Source organism: Xiphias gladius, chromosome 21 (genome assembly GCF_016859285.1).
Source record: "Xiphias gladius isolate SHS-SW01 ecotype Sanya breed wild chromosome 21, ASM1685928v1, whole genome shotgun sequence".
Classification (NCBI taxonomy): domain Eukaryota; kingdom Metazoa; phylum Chordata; class Actinopteri; order Istiophoriformes; family Xiphiidae; genus Xiphias; species Xiphias gladius.
The window spans coordinates 19,501,889-19,514,725 of record NC_053420.1 but is presented as its reverse complement, the minus strand read 5'-3'; the positions used below and the strand labels follow the sequence as shown (position 1 = coordinate 19,514,725).

General features: G+C 37.1%; 1 protein-coding gene across 3 annotated transcripts; it reads left to right on the top strand.

Annotated features, from left to right (window-relative positions):
- The first annotated feature begins 4,220 nt into the window (after positions 1–4,220).
- Positions 4,221–12,365, top strand: si:ch1073-456m8.1 (leucine-rich repeat flightless-interacting protein 1). 3 transcript variants are annotated; one of them, XM_040159211.1, is made up of 6 exons: positions 4,221–4,465; positions 4,799–4,873; positions 6,934–6,969; positions 7,239–7,400; positions 7,584–7,667; positions 9,115–12,365. In XM_040159211.1, the coding sequence occupies exons 1-6, from the start codon at positions 4,367–4,369 to the stop codon at positions 9,673–9,675; spliced, it is 1,017 nt and encodes a 338-aa protein (XP_040015145.1). In that variant the 5' UTR covers positions 4,221–4,366; the 3' UTR covers positions 9,676–12,365. The 3 variants fall into 3 exon arrangements, with proteins under 3 accessions (XP_040015145.1, XP_040015144.1, XP_040015146.1); XM_040159210.1 differs by having other exon boundaries at positions 6,931–6,969; XM_040159212.1 differs by lacking the exon at positions 6,934–6,969.
- Positions 12,366–12,837: the final 472 nt, after the last annotated feature.

The window sequence follows — 12,837 nt, the reverse complement described above, 5'->3', positions numbered from 1 at the left end:
CAGGGTTCTTTTTAAACTGAGCGTCAAAAAGTCTCCATATGAAGCAGGGAAGAAGTTACATGCCCTTCTCTACAAACTGGGGGCTCTATCCTGCATCATTAAGATTTTACAAACATTCTATCAAAATCAAATCAAATCAAATAAATGTAATAATAAATGTAATAAATATATCAGTGGGTTTTGCAATCATGCAGCAGCAGGTCTGCATACGTTTTCATAGCCTGTAGACCTGCTCAATAATTAATTTATACTAATGTATGAAATTGGTAAGTAAGTCCAATTACAGAGTAACGCATTTCTAAATTGTTTCTCCATTCATTAATATGGACTGTGGAATTTTAAGCCTCGTATGAGTCATATTTCATCTGTAAACCCACAGTCTATGCAGAAATCTCAGGATTTGATCAGAGGTTGCCCAGCTACAAACCATGGAGAGATATTGTTTTCATGACTGTATACACGTTTAGTAAAAGTTGTGATATTTCTGGAACAGAGTTCTACAGTAGCACCTCTTGGAGCAATGGGTTGCCTGCAGTCATTGTGGCATCACACTGACCCACTAGTGTCATCTGCTGGAGGAAGAAACGGTTGCAGCTGCAGAGCAGATCATGTTTCAGTTATTAGTTTTCATGTGAGCCGCATATTTAACTTCTTATTGTGGTCAGATTATGGTACATCATTGTAAAACAGGGTCCCTTAGTGTCATTACAGATAGGGTATTTAGCTGTATCAAACCTTAACTGTCTAAAATAATGATGAGATTAAATACTAAATTGAAGTAAGTTACTGAGGATCATGCATTTGTTGCAACTGAAATGAATCCTGTTCCATGTCCCCTGTCAATGTTGTTGAGTGGGGCTTGCCTGACATTAATGTATAGGACACACCGTTGCACCTCCTTGCTCAAATTTCCTTCCTTTCCTTCTCTCTTGTGCAATAGAAATCAAAGATTGGCAGCTTCATTCCATTTTAATGCTATGGATAATCTGTCAACCCAATGGAACAGCTTATTAAGCAACAGCTGAGAAGAAAAAAAAAACAATTTAGACATCACTTCGGACTTAGTTTTTCATAACCACAGACCTGAAACTTTGATTCGTCAGCCTCACGAGACCTTACTGGCTGACCAACACGAACCACTAAGATTAGAGCAACAGCCTCTGTGTAATGCACCAAACCTAAACCCAAGTACTGAATCTCAAACTACGTTGAAAAAAAAAAAGTCCTATAAACAGATAACAAGTGCGATATCAAAATCTCACATCACACCTGACCAGACCACGTTTCAGCATACCAGTAAAGACTTGAATCACCTTCACAACAAAGGGCTGTAATAGTTTGGACAGGTCTTTTTTAGAGTAAAAGTTAGATATCAGACAGCAGAAACACTATTATCAGCAAGGTAGTCTTTATTCCTGGAGGCCAGTGTACAGTTCGTCATACCACTGACAGTAAGCACTACCAACCACTTTAGAGGAAAACTTTGACATTCGGGAAAATATGCTTATCCGTTTTTTTGACGAGAGTTAGATGAGAAGATTGATACCAGTCTAATGTCTGTGCATTCAGTGTGAAACTACAAACAGGATACAGTTATCTTAGCTTAGCATAAAGATTGGAAACAGGGGGGAACAGCTAGCCTGACTCTGTGTAAAGGTAACAAAATCCACCCATCAGCACATCCAAAGCTCACTAACTGACATGTTATATCTTTTTTTAAAATTAATCTGCACAAAAACCATCTTTAGCAGTTTTGAGCGAGGTTATATACTGGATTTTCTTGGCAGTAATTTGGAATTAACTTCCTGCTCATTCCCTTAAAACGTCAACATATCGCTTTTACAATTTGGTTTTTTGAACAAACGAGATAAAAATTGTTCATTACTAATTCCAAAGGTGCTGATGGGATTTTGTTACCATTACACACAGCCAGGCTAGCTGTTTCCAATCTTTATACTAAACTAGGCTAACTGTCTCCAGGTTGTAGTTTCATCTTTATTATGAAGACATGACTGTATAAATCTTCTAATCTTAATCTCAGCAAGAAAGCAAGTAAGCCTTTTCCCTGAAGCGTCAAACTATTCCTCCAATGCAACACATTGACTGGACAAAAAGTCATGCTTGTAAAAGAGCTCAGGCAAAAGATCCATGGGTGGGTCGTGCATACTAGTTTTGGGCCTTTTCCCTTCAGTAATATCCCGCAGAATGGTGAAAATAATGCCCATGTTCTTCTGTATTTAATTTATGACTTCAAATGAAAAGAAATATTACCAATTTAGACCCGATTTGCAGTGTAAATTTGTGGCGTCAAATATTTCTGCTGAACAAATGCAAAAAACTGTCTATGTTATATTTACACCTGCTTACTGATGTATGAACCCTAAATCCAACTCAGACTGTATCGTAATGAGAAGTGTTGTTGGCATGTTGCCATGTCATTTCGCTCAGCATGGATGGACACACTCATTCATCTCATGTGCCTACTGGGGATCTGTATAAATGCACTGCTTGGGAGTCTGCTTTATTTGGACAGGACCTGCAGTGTGTCAAAACATTTCTGGAATATCTGTGGGACAGAACTGGACCGTGTCTCTGCCATCTCAGGCTGCCTCTGCTGTAAGCACCAACCCTGTGTGATCATATACTCACCACAGTCTTTTCTCTGCACAGGCAAACATACTGTACACTGCAGATGTAGAGCTCAACTGAGTTATTTGATCTAATTACACAGTCGCATTGAACTTTATCTCGCCTCACAAAAAAAGAATTTGGTGGTAACCAAAGTGGCTGAGATAATGTACATTGTGGATCAATTCATATTATTAAATTTACTTTTGCATGGGGGTAGAAGAGAGGAAGATTTTAATGTGTGTTTTTTGTAATTTAGTGTAGAAAGTAGCTTTTTATTGTACCCTCTTTCCCTAAACTTTTCTATTTGCTTTTCCACAAAGTTCTCATAAACCATCAAACTCACCTGGAAATACCTGGTAGCAGTGGTGGAAGCAGTGCTAAGACCTTTTACCTAAATAAAAGCAGAAATACTCTGTTACAAGTATAAATCCTGCATTCAAAAGTTTTCTTAAGTTTAAGTACAAAAGTATTGGCATCAATATACACTCAGCTGGAAGTTTATTAGGCACACTGAGCTAAACCTATTGCAGTCTAATACAACAGTGCTGAAGTAAATCCTCCCTTCATGAGCATTATAATGCCCAGTTTTTATGGAAATTGTATTAGAGAAGTGTTGATTCAGCGATGTGATCATTTGGGAGGCTGCAGTTTGTGGTGTTGTTGAACTGTATTATATTATACAGATAGGTGTGTTTCCATTATTTAGCATACCCACAGTGATATAAATGGGACGGACAAAATAATAGAAAACCCCTGTCCCTATAACGCAACAACATTCAACAGCTGCACAAACTGCAGCCTCCAAAACGACTGTAAAGGTGAATCAACATCTTTTAAAAAAATTTTTTTAACAAAAACTGAATATTATAACCTTCATCAAGTCAGGGTTTATTGCAGGACCGTTGTATTAGACTGCATTAGTCTTAGCTAGGTGTACCTACTAAACTGCTAGCTGAGTGTGTATGTAAAGTACCAAAAGTAAAAGTTCTCATCATGCAGAATGGCCCATTTCAGAATGCTATATTATATTATTGGATTATAGTTATTGATGTCTTAATGTGTACATCAATTTAATGCTGCAGCTGGTAGAGGTGGGGCTAATGACACATCATAATTCATTAGTTTATTGTATTTTGTATTTATAAAATGAACCTGCACAGGAACTGGGAACTAAGGCTGTCAGGTACATGCAGTGAAGTGAAAAGTAGCACACTTGCCACAAAAATAAATTGGAGCAGTTGTAAAGTAGCAAAACATGGAAATACTCAAGTAAAGTACGAGTACCTCAAAACTGTACTTGAGTAAAAGTGCTCTGTTACTATCCACCGCTGCTCATAACACATCAAACGCACCTGAAAATACCTGGCAGACCTCGGTGCCGCTGATTAATTTCAGCACGTAGGACTTGACATGCGCCATGCTGCTGATCTGAACGTTAAAACAAAAACTCTTTCTTTTCTTTTTTTACTCCCCACAGCTCCAAACTACCGCTCTTCTCCGATCTTTGGCTTTTCCTGTGAGTGTGGGCGGAGTGAGGGCGGTGTTAAAGACAGTCTGGCCCCCCCGGCTTTCCGTAGATGACGGCCTGGGCGTCGACAGTACCCTCACTGCTGTTACTGCTGCTTCTGCTCCTGCTCCTGCTGCTGCGTAGGCAACAAACTACGAACGGCACTTCACTCAGAGAGCTCGGAGGCGTCTCTTACATAAACAGAAGACTCAATATAACACGGGGAAAATGCACTCAGTCACGCTTGACCGCAGTGGTTCTCCAAAGAAGCGGACGTTTTCTCGGGGACTGAGCGAGGACGAGTCTCTCCGAAGCATCATAAAAGAGGTCAGCGCAGAAAACAATCACGGCGTCGTTAGTGAGAGAGTTTGTTTTGAGCTAAAGCTAACGCTACGGCTGTTTCAACCTTCAATTTTATGGTTTTTAAACTATATACGTTAGGAAAATGTCGCCAGTGGGACGTTAAACCATTTTGTTTACCGTTCAAAACCAACAACGGGTCTAATAAACAGTCGGCTGTTTTGACCAGGCCCGTAGCTTCAGTCCACTTCCTCAATTATTAGCTGACGTCTTGTGTTCTTTGTTTTGTTTTGTTTAATTTTGTTTTGACTGTATGCGATGCTAGGCTCCACATGAGATGCCTTTTTGTCTCCTTATCAGACTGAGAGTTCATCCAGGCGCCTGACACGAAGCGACAGCCGAGCAGGCACCCTGAAGAGGAGGAGCGACAGTCAGGTAGGAGCCAGATACCCTGCACAGGAGCCAGGAAAATCGAAACACCTGTAGTTACACTGTAATGAACTCTAGCTTATCAAACCCGACGTGGTCCTGATTATCTCCAGTTTTACGCCCACCCACTTCATATCATTAGTGGTGCAAAGTAAAGCTCAGCTTTGAGGTACTTGAACTTTACTTGAGCATTTCCATTTCATGCTGCTTTATTGCTGCTTCTACTCCACTACATTCACGTGACAGTTGTAGTTACAAACTACTTTTCAGGTTAAGATTTCACATACAAAAAAAAAAAAGAAAAGAAATAATAAGCCCATAAAATACATCATAATGTTACAGATTAAACCAGTGGTTCCCAACCTTGTCGTGTTGTGACATAAAACAGTGTTTAGTCGGAGCCTCTTGTCATGCTTCAGATGTCTGTGATTTCTTAGCAGTTCACTAAAAGAGCATTTCCTCTTTTACAATTCTTAGATGGTTTCATTTAAATAGCTATTTGATGCCTAAGGAGTTATATTATTCAATATTTCCCACAAATCAAAGATTGGAGAAAACTATCAATACAATATTATGTGTTAGAGCTTTGTTTTTTCCGTCTCTCTTACCTCATTATTTATCCTACGACCCCTCAGATTTATCTGAGACTCTTTTTAGGTACACATACTATAGGTTGGGAACTAGCGGGCTCAACTAGCTAACAGCTCCACCTCGACCAACTAAGACAGTCAACTGCGTCTCAGGCATTGATGAATAAGTATTAACCATCTAACAGTAACATAAACAATAGTAATCAGTCACAATAATCAGGCGTGTTCTGCAGAACAAATACTTTTACTTTTGATGCTTTGAGTACATTTAGCTAATAATACTTCTGCACTTGTACTTAAGTACAATTTTGAATGCAGGACTTTTACTTCTAATTGAGTGTTTTTATATTGTTGTATTATTGCTTTTAATTAAGTACAGGATCTGAATACTACTTCCAACACAGTACCTCAGAGACAGAAACTTGGAACTAGGTCCTGATGTACGGTTTAATATTTGCCTTCGTGATCCATGTCACAAAGACTGTTTTTATCAGCAGAAAATCCAAACTTACATTCAGTCAACCCGTCTTGAAAAGAATATTACTCTGTCTGGCACTCTGTCCTGTTTTCCTCTAATTTAGGACTACTGAGGTAAAAACTGTGAAAAGACAATAAGTCTAATGTGAAAAAAATCTTAGTAAGCCAGTTTTGAGACCTAAAATTTCAGCTGTATGCCACTCCAAGTGTTTTTATCATACTTTATCACATACTGTGTTTTGAAAGCTGTTCAAACATGGTGTGTTGATAGTATTTACATATGGTCACAAGTTTTGATAACTGTGATTTCAGTGTACCAAAACCTGTGACCCATCAGATTCTCTGATACCAGAGGATCAACCACATGAACATAAAATGAAAACAAGAAGTGAAGTGTTCTATTAAAATACTATGGAGGAGCCACTTTTGGTAACTTTGGTACTTTGGTAAAATGTTTGCAGTTGCAATATAGCTGAAATTCTCTGAAAATGAAGCAGTTAAATGTAATCCAGCCATCAATAATTTAATTATTTACATGTGTTTTTCCAACTGTAATATGTCAAAATGTTGTCTGTTAAAAAGGCTTAACAACTCAGACCGAAAGCTATTGTCCATGATATTATCAGTATAAGTAAAGGAGTGTCTTAATGACAGAAACAGAATTTCAGAAAGTTTTACGATATAATAATATATCACAACATACTTTTTATGGCTCTTACACAAGTCCAATACCACAATCCTTCCACAAGTTCTTCAATATGAAAGCTTATGATTATCAAATTTGTGAATCAACTGTATGGAAATTTTCAACACCATAATTTTCAAGTAACCTTTTATACATGTGTTTATGTTAGTGTTATTTTGTGTGTATGAGAGGATGCACTGCGAAGGATGCTCTACAGTCTCACAGAACACGTTTCTCCTCATTTAATGTTATTTTTTTAAAAATCAAGTTTTATAAATTATTGAACTTCTTTTACATTTCTCTCCAATCAGCAGTCTGACCAGGATCTCTTCATGGGCATGCCAGAAATGGTGACTATTTCTCACTGTTATTTTTGTTGTCCTCTTATCCTTGTTATTGTCATTATAAATATAATGATGGTTATTACTATTTAAAGCTTTGTTCACAGTTCTGTCAGGTATAATATTAGATGAATATTCCTTTACATATGGAAGGATTGTCGTGCTGCCAGATGAGGCCTCCCACCTCTGAGAACTAACTAAATACTTTCCCTCCCACTGACTGGCACGCATTCCTCTAAAATTGCCCACACTGATTTATAACTGTGGTTGTGGTGTAGGTGGAGCTGCAGGCCAGCTATGACGAGGTGGTGCAGGAGCTGCGTGGGCTGGAGGTTGAGCGAGAGGCTCTGTTGTTCCAGGTGGACGTCCTGCAGGACACGCTGGAGGGCGTAGAGGAGCTGCTGGCTGAGGCCCAGAGGGAAGCTGGACAGGCTAGTTCGGTACGTCGAGACCTCACCAAAACTGCAACACCACTTAGTCCACAAATGGGCATTTAGTATTTCTTTTAGACTTTTCTTTTAGATGTCATCCTCTCTAATGTAAAGTTCTTTTGTTCCTAATTGTAACAAGTAAGTTTGAAACCAACAAGCTGCTGGTCCTCTCGTGTCTCTTTGCATTTGTAGGAGTTGGAACGAGAGAGAGAGGCCAAGAGGAAGCTGGAGAGCATGGTCTGCTCTCTGATGCAAGAGGTGGAGAGATTAAAAGAGGTAAACTGACATATGAAATTAGAATATTACGTAACATTACAGAGGCAAAAGGTTTTTGGATTTGTGTATAAAGATGGAAAAGCTTATGGAATCTGTTACCTAACAGTTTGGCAGGAGTGTGAAGACTTGTTACTGAATGTGAATAATGGAGATGGTGCATGTTTGGTTTTGTTTTTTCCTGGGTATCTAAGCTGGCCTTAAGGTTTCACTGCCCACTTATGCTAAACAGTAAGTATAATACTAGCTGTGGTGGACATTATTTAATGTTAGACGTAGTTAGTCATGCTGTATTGCTAGTCTGTTCATGTATATAGTTCATACAGTATTAAATGTGAGCAATATCAAGTGATATTTACAACGAAATTAGATGTTAGTACTATACCTTATTCTCAGAAGAATAATTTGAAATTATTCCCCTCTTTTAAGTTTCCAGACGGTAGTTTTAAATTGTAATTTTCTTGTTTAGATTTCACAAATTGAAAAAAAATAAATAAATAAAACAATTTTATTAAAGTTGCTCAAATTCAGCTGGTCATTTTCAGATCAAGAAATTTAAGTCAAGTGAAACATGAGGTTTCTCAACTTGGACTTGTAAAATTCAAATATCAAAATTCAAGATTAAACATTCAAACTCAAACATCTGGGCTGCCAAGGATAATCATTAAAGTCTGTATTGAATTGATCAGACCTCTGTCCTATTTGGTTTTGGTCTGTCAGTCACGTGATCCAAGAAAGAAATGTTCACACGATGGCTGGAAATACTGTATAATTGAAATTTTCTATCTAAAATTAAAAAATAACTTTCAAATAGGGGAATTCAAACAAAATAAACTCCGAAAGATGGTAAAATCTCATTGACATTAATTCAGTGTCATTCAGTGTTGGTTAATTTCACATGAACCATCAGGTAGATCAGATCAATAGGCAGAGACAACTGTCTAAACCTAAGTGCTGTTAAAACTAGATGACAGTTTATAGACATTGCAAGGCAGTGAAAAAAAATCTCTTCACTGCTAAAATGTCAATGGAAACAATTTATTTTAATTGCAATATGTACATATTCAGAGTTATACAATTGGAATTAAAATACACCATATAAATAACCTCCTCCAAGGAGGTTATGTTTTCACCCGTGTTTTCTTGTTTGTTTTTTTGTTTGTTTGTTTGTTTGTTTGTTAGCAGGATTACACAAAAAGTACTGAACTGATTTAGACCGAACTTGGTGGAGGGATAGGTCGTGGACCAGGGAAGAACCTAATACATTTTGGGGCAGATCCGGATCATTTACTATGAATTAAAAAAAAATTTCTTTGAAGTCTAGTATATGTTGTTTGACATGTCTGCACTCTTTCCTAGTGCCGTTCTAGTTTTCAAATGTAATTATATTTTAATTTTTTCTGAAAGGGCTCTTGATTTAGTGATGGACAATTCAATTTTCTATTTGCAGGAAGGGAATAAACCCTCTATTCCTGTGAACATTCATGGAAGTGAAGAAGAGGCAACGAGACAAGGACAACTCATGAAAAACGATGCCAAAGAGCAGATTCAAGCTGCACCCAGAGAAGAAAAAGACTCCTCCCTGTGTGAACCTCAAAGGGAAAGCAGAGGTAGAGCATCTGAGGAGGTGGATCAGGGTAAAAGGGCTGTGGCTAAAGGAATCATCCTGACGAAGCCGCAGAGGATGGTCAATAAGCCCCTGGGCCAGATACCCTCTCTTGCGCTGGACAACCCGCTCTCTGAAGAGGGTGTCCTTTGGAGGCCTTACAATGACAGCTTTGATGACGGGAGAGATCCTTCACCAGACAAGAACGACTCAGACAACCTAAGTGCCTACGAGGATGCATCTGCTGAGACTCCAGAGCAGGACAGGATCTTTGCAGGGGATGGAGACACTTTGGAGCTGCCTGATGATTCAGAGAATAGAGAGAAAAGTCCAACCAACAACTATCAGGTCAACGACAGCGAGACCCAAGAAGCCAAAAACCCTGATACATGCATTGTGTCTTAAATTCATCTATTTGTATCTACTACCTGGGGAAAGGACAAAGCTTATTGTTGATCATTTGGTGAAAATAAAGAGCTCAAATCTGATCTTTATGTTCTTAGAAAACTTTGAGGCTATCAACAATGCCCAGAGTTGCTGTAATTAGAGCTTCAACGATAAATGAATTAGTTGACTGAAGGAAAACAACATGCAACTATTTTGATAATTGATTTATTGTTTCAGTCATTCTTCAAGCCAAAATGCCAAACAGACCAAATGTGAGAATTTGCTTTTTGAATTTTTCAGATATGATAGTCAAAGAAATATCTTTGGAATTTTAATGACTGGTTGGACTAAAAGGCGATTTGAAGACATCACTTTGGGCTCTGGGAAATTGTGATGGTAATTTTCATTATTTCTGGACATTTTATAGACGGAATTACCAAATTGATTATTAAAGAAAATAATCTACAGATTAACTGATAATGAAAATAGTTTTTAGTTGCAGCCTTAGATGTAATAGACTGTAGTAGAAATGTAAGATTCAGTTTTAAATTCACGACAAAGGAACTCAGGATCCAGGTGGTTTACTAGCTGAAATTCCACATATGACTACTTTATATTATTTGCCAATTATTTCTTATTAACGTCTGTTTTAACTTGTTTTTTTGTTTTTTTTAAATCTTTGGATAGACATGGAAATTACTCCGTGCTGCCTTGACCATTTATCTCTTTGTAATATTTTAAGAAAAGTCATTTGTACAACTACAGCTGCCAAGACACAAATAAGGATTTACTTGTATACAAAATACAGGGAGCTCTTAAAGTATTTGGACAGGGGCTGTTGCTGTTATGGCTCAATCTGCTGCTATGGAATTTAGAGAGGCAGTCTGAACATTTTGGACATTAACTGCTTGTCACAGCTAAATTTCTTCTAAAAATGGGTCACATACAATAAAAATAACTTAAAATTTAAAGTTTAAGTTAAAATTATCTGTAGGTTACGATATTTGGTTTGACTGTCCTCAGTTGTAGAGCTCGCTGTAAAGAAGGTTTACGTCATGTTTGACATTGGTCTGACAGCTAAAATCAGATACTGATAATCAAAGGCAGTTTTCAATAAGGTTACAAGATAGGGATTTTTGTAAGTAATGCTAATGCCTTCTATTTACTGCCTTGATTCCACAGGAACATTTATTTTTTTTATTTTGTATACTGTCCCTTTTTCCTGTTTTTATTTTGAAAATTTAGGGAAACAGACTTTGCTGCATTTGCACTTTTTAAAGTTCTTGTACTGTGGCATAAATCTGTCAGATTACATTAGAAACAACATTCCCTTGACAACCAAACACGTCAGCGAGTAATAAACAGCTGACCTGCCACAGGCCGTATTCTCTCTGCCTGCATGGCAATACTGTATGTTTGCACATTTGCAATGAAACTTGCTGAAATTAGTCTCATTGGATGTCTTTGATTGCTGTACACACCGTATTTAATCGCAATTTTTCGTGTTTGTTTTTTTACAATGTTTTCTTTTTTTAAAGCTTTAGGCAAGAGTAGACCCTTTAATGTCAACTGTGATAGTTTGCATGAGCAAATGTATATTGTTTTCCAAACTGCACATGAATTGTCATATAATAGTACTTTTGCACGCAGTACTTTCAAACACATATATTAAATTAACACTTAGATCTAAGTTGTTTACTGCGAAAATTGGTGTTTTAAAGGGATTTTCAATTTTAATTTCGTTTGCAAAAAATTCTTCATTCTGTCTTTCCCCAGTTTTTAAGGTGGACCTTTTGTCAAAATTAAGAAATAATTTCAGTTTTGAGGTAACATGTCACAGGACACTGAAATCGTTTAAACGAAAATCCCAATTTTGATAACTGATTCTGCCAAACGGTTGATAAAAGTGTAATAATATAAATACGTGTATGGAAATCTGAAAATAGGTAGAACGTTTGCAATTGCTGCATTTAGCTACATATCTTGTTGCAGGTTTAGGCAGCATATAAATGTCTGTATATTGAATTGTTTGTCTTTTGCATTACTTGTATCACATATTCCTGTTTCAAAACAATGCTGGTTCACATGCTAATACTTGATTCTCTGTTGTGTTGACTGCCATGGGTCACAGACTATTAGAGACACAAACAGCTCAGATGATTTGACTTGATGAGTGGTTACTGTTACTGTAATGGTCACGGGCTGCGGTGATTATGTTATCATCAACAATTCATTTTCTGTCAGATCAAAGGGTTTGGATTTTTTTTTTATAAAATACAGAAAGGTTATGTCACTGACATCAGACTAGTCAATCATCATTTTTTAAACATCCATCATTTCACAATATCAAGGGAAACTGCTTCTCTGATACTGGCGCTGTTATGTAGAGCAGAGATCAGTGAGTTTTTTGATATTCTATCAAGTAGTCAAATTGTTTTGTATTTTACTTTCAGACAACAATGCAAAAAATATGTTCTTATTGTAATTCAATGGGTTTTATGGGTCTCAATATTTTTGACTTGTCCTGAGCTTTGAATTGAATGTTCAGATGTAACAGTAAATGACAGAAATTTATACTTGTACCTGATATAACATTCCAGACATATCAAAATAAAAGAGTGAAATAAAAGAGAGTTAATAATGCTGTTGTTGGTTAGTGATGTGTGTTGACTTGTATTTAAAATATTCATGATCATACCGAAATAAAGGAATCCGCATGACAAGCGGTTATTATGCAGTTTGGCATTCAAAGCTGAATATCTTGAGCTCCTGCAGGAATATTGCCGTAATTTCCTGCAAGAATTCTCATCAACTTGTTTTTTAAAGATGGAGGTGAAAAAACTAGAATGATTACAAGTTATTGTGATTAGATGAATGTCAGAGCGTGCTTTTTAAAAAAAAAAATTACTTGATTATGACTATCTCGTGATTACTAAAAGATCTCATAATTATTAATTAATAACGAGATCCTGCTTTCGCAATTATGAGAAAACTAACATTCATAATAACGAGATGATGGAGTCTAATGGGGCAGGAATTTGAAGGTTTCAGAACTTGCCCGAGAATCATGAGGTTTCAAAGTTTTCTTCAGTGTCAAAGTGATAGTTGTTAGTACATCCAATGATGCACAGCAAAAAAGGAACTGCTAAAGGCACATTGGACTTAATTCTCTAAAATGTG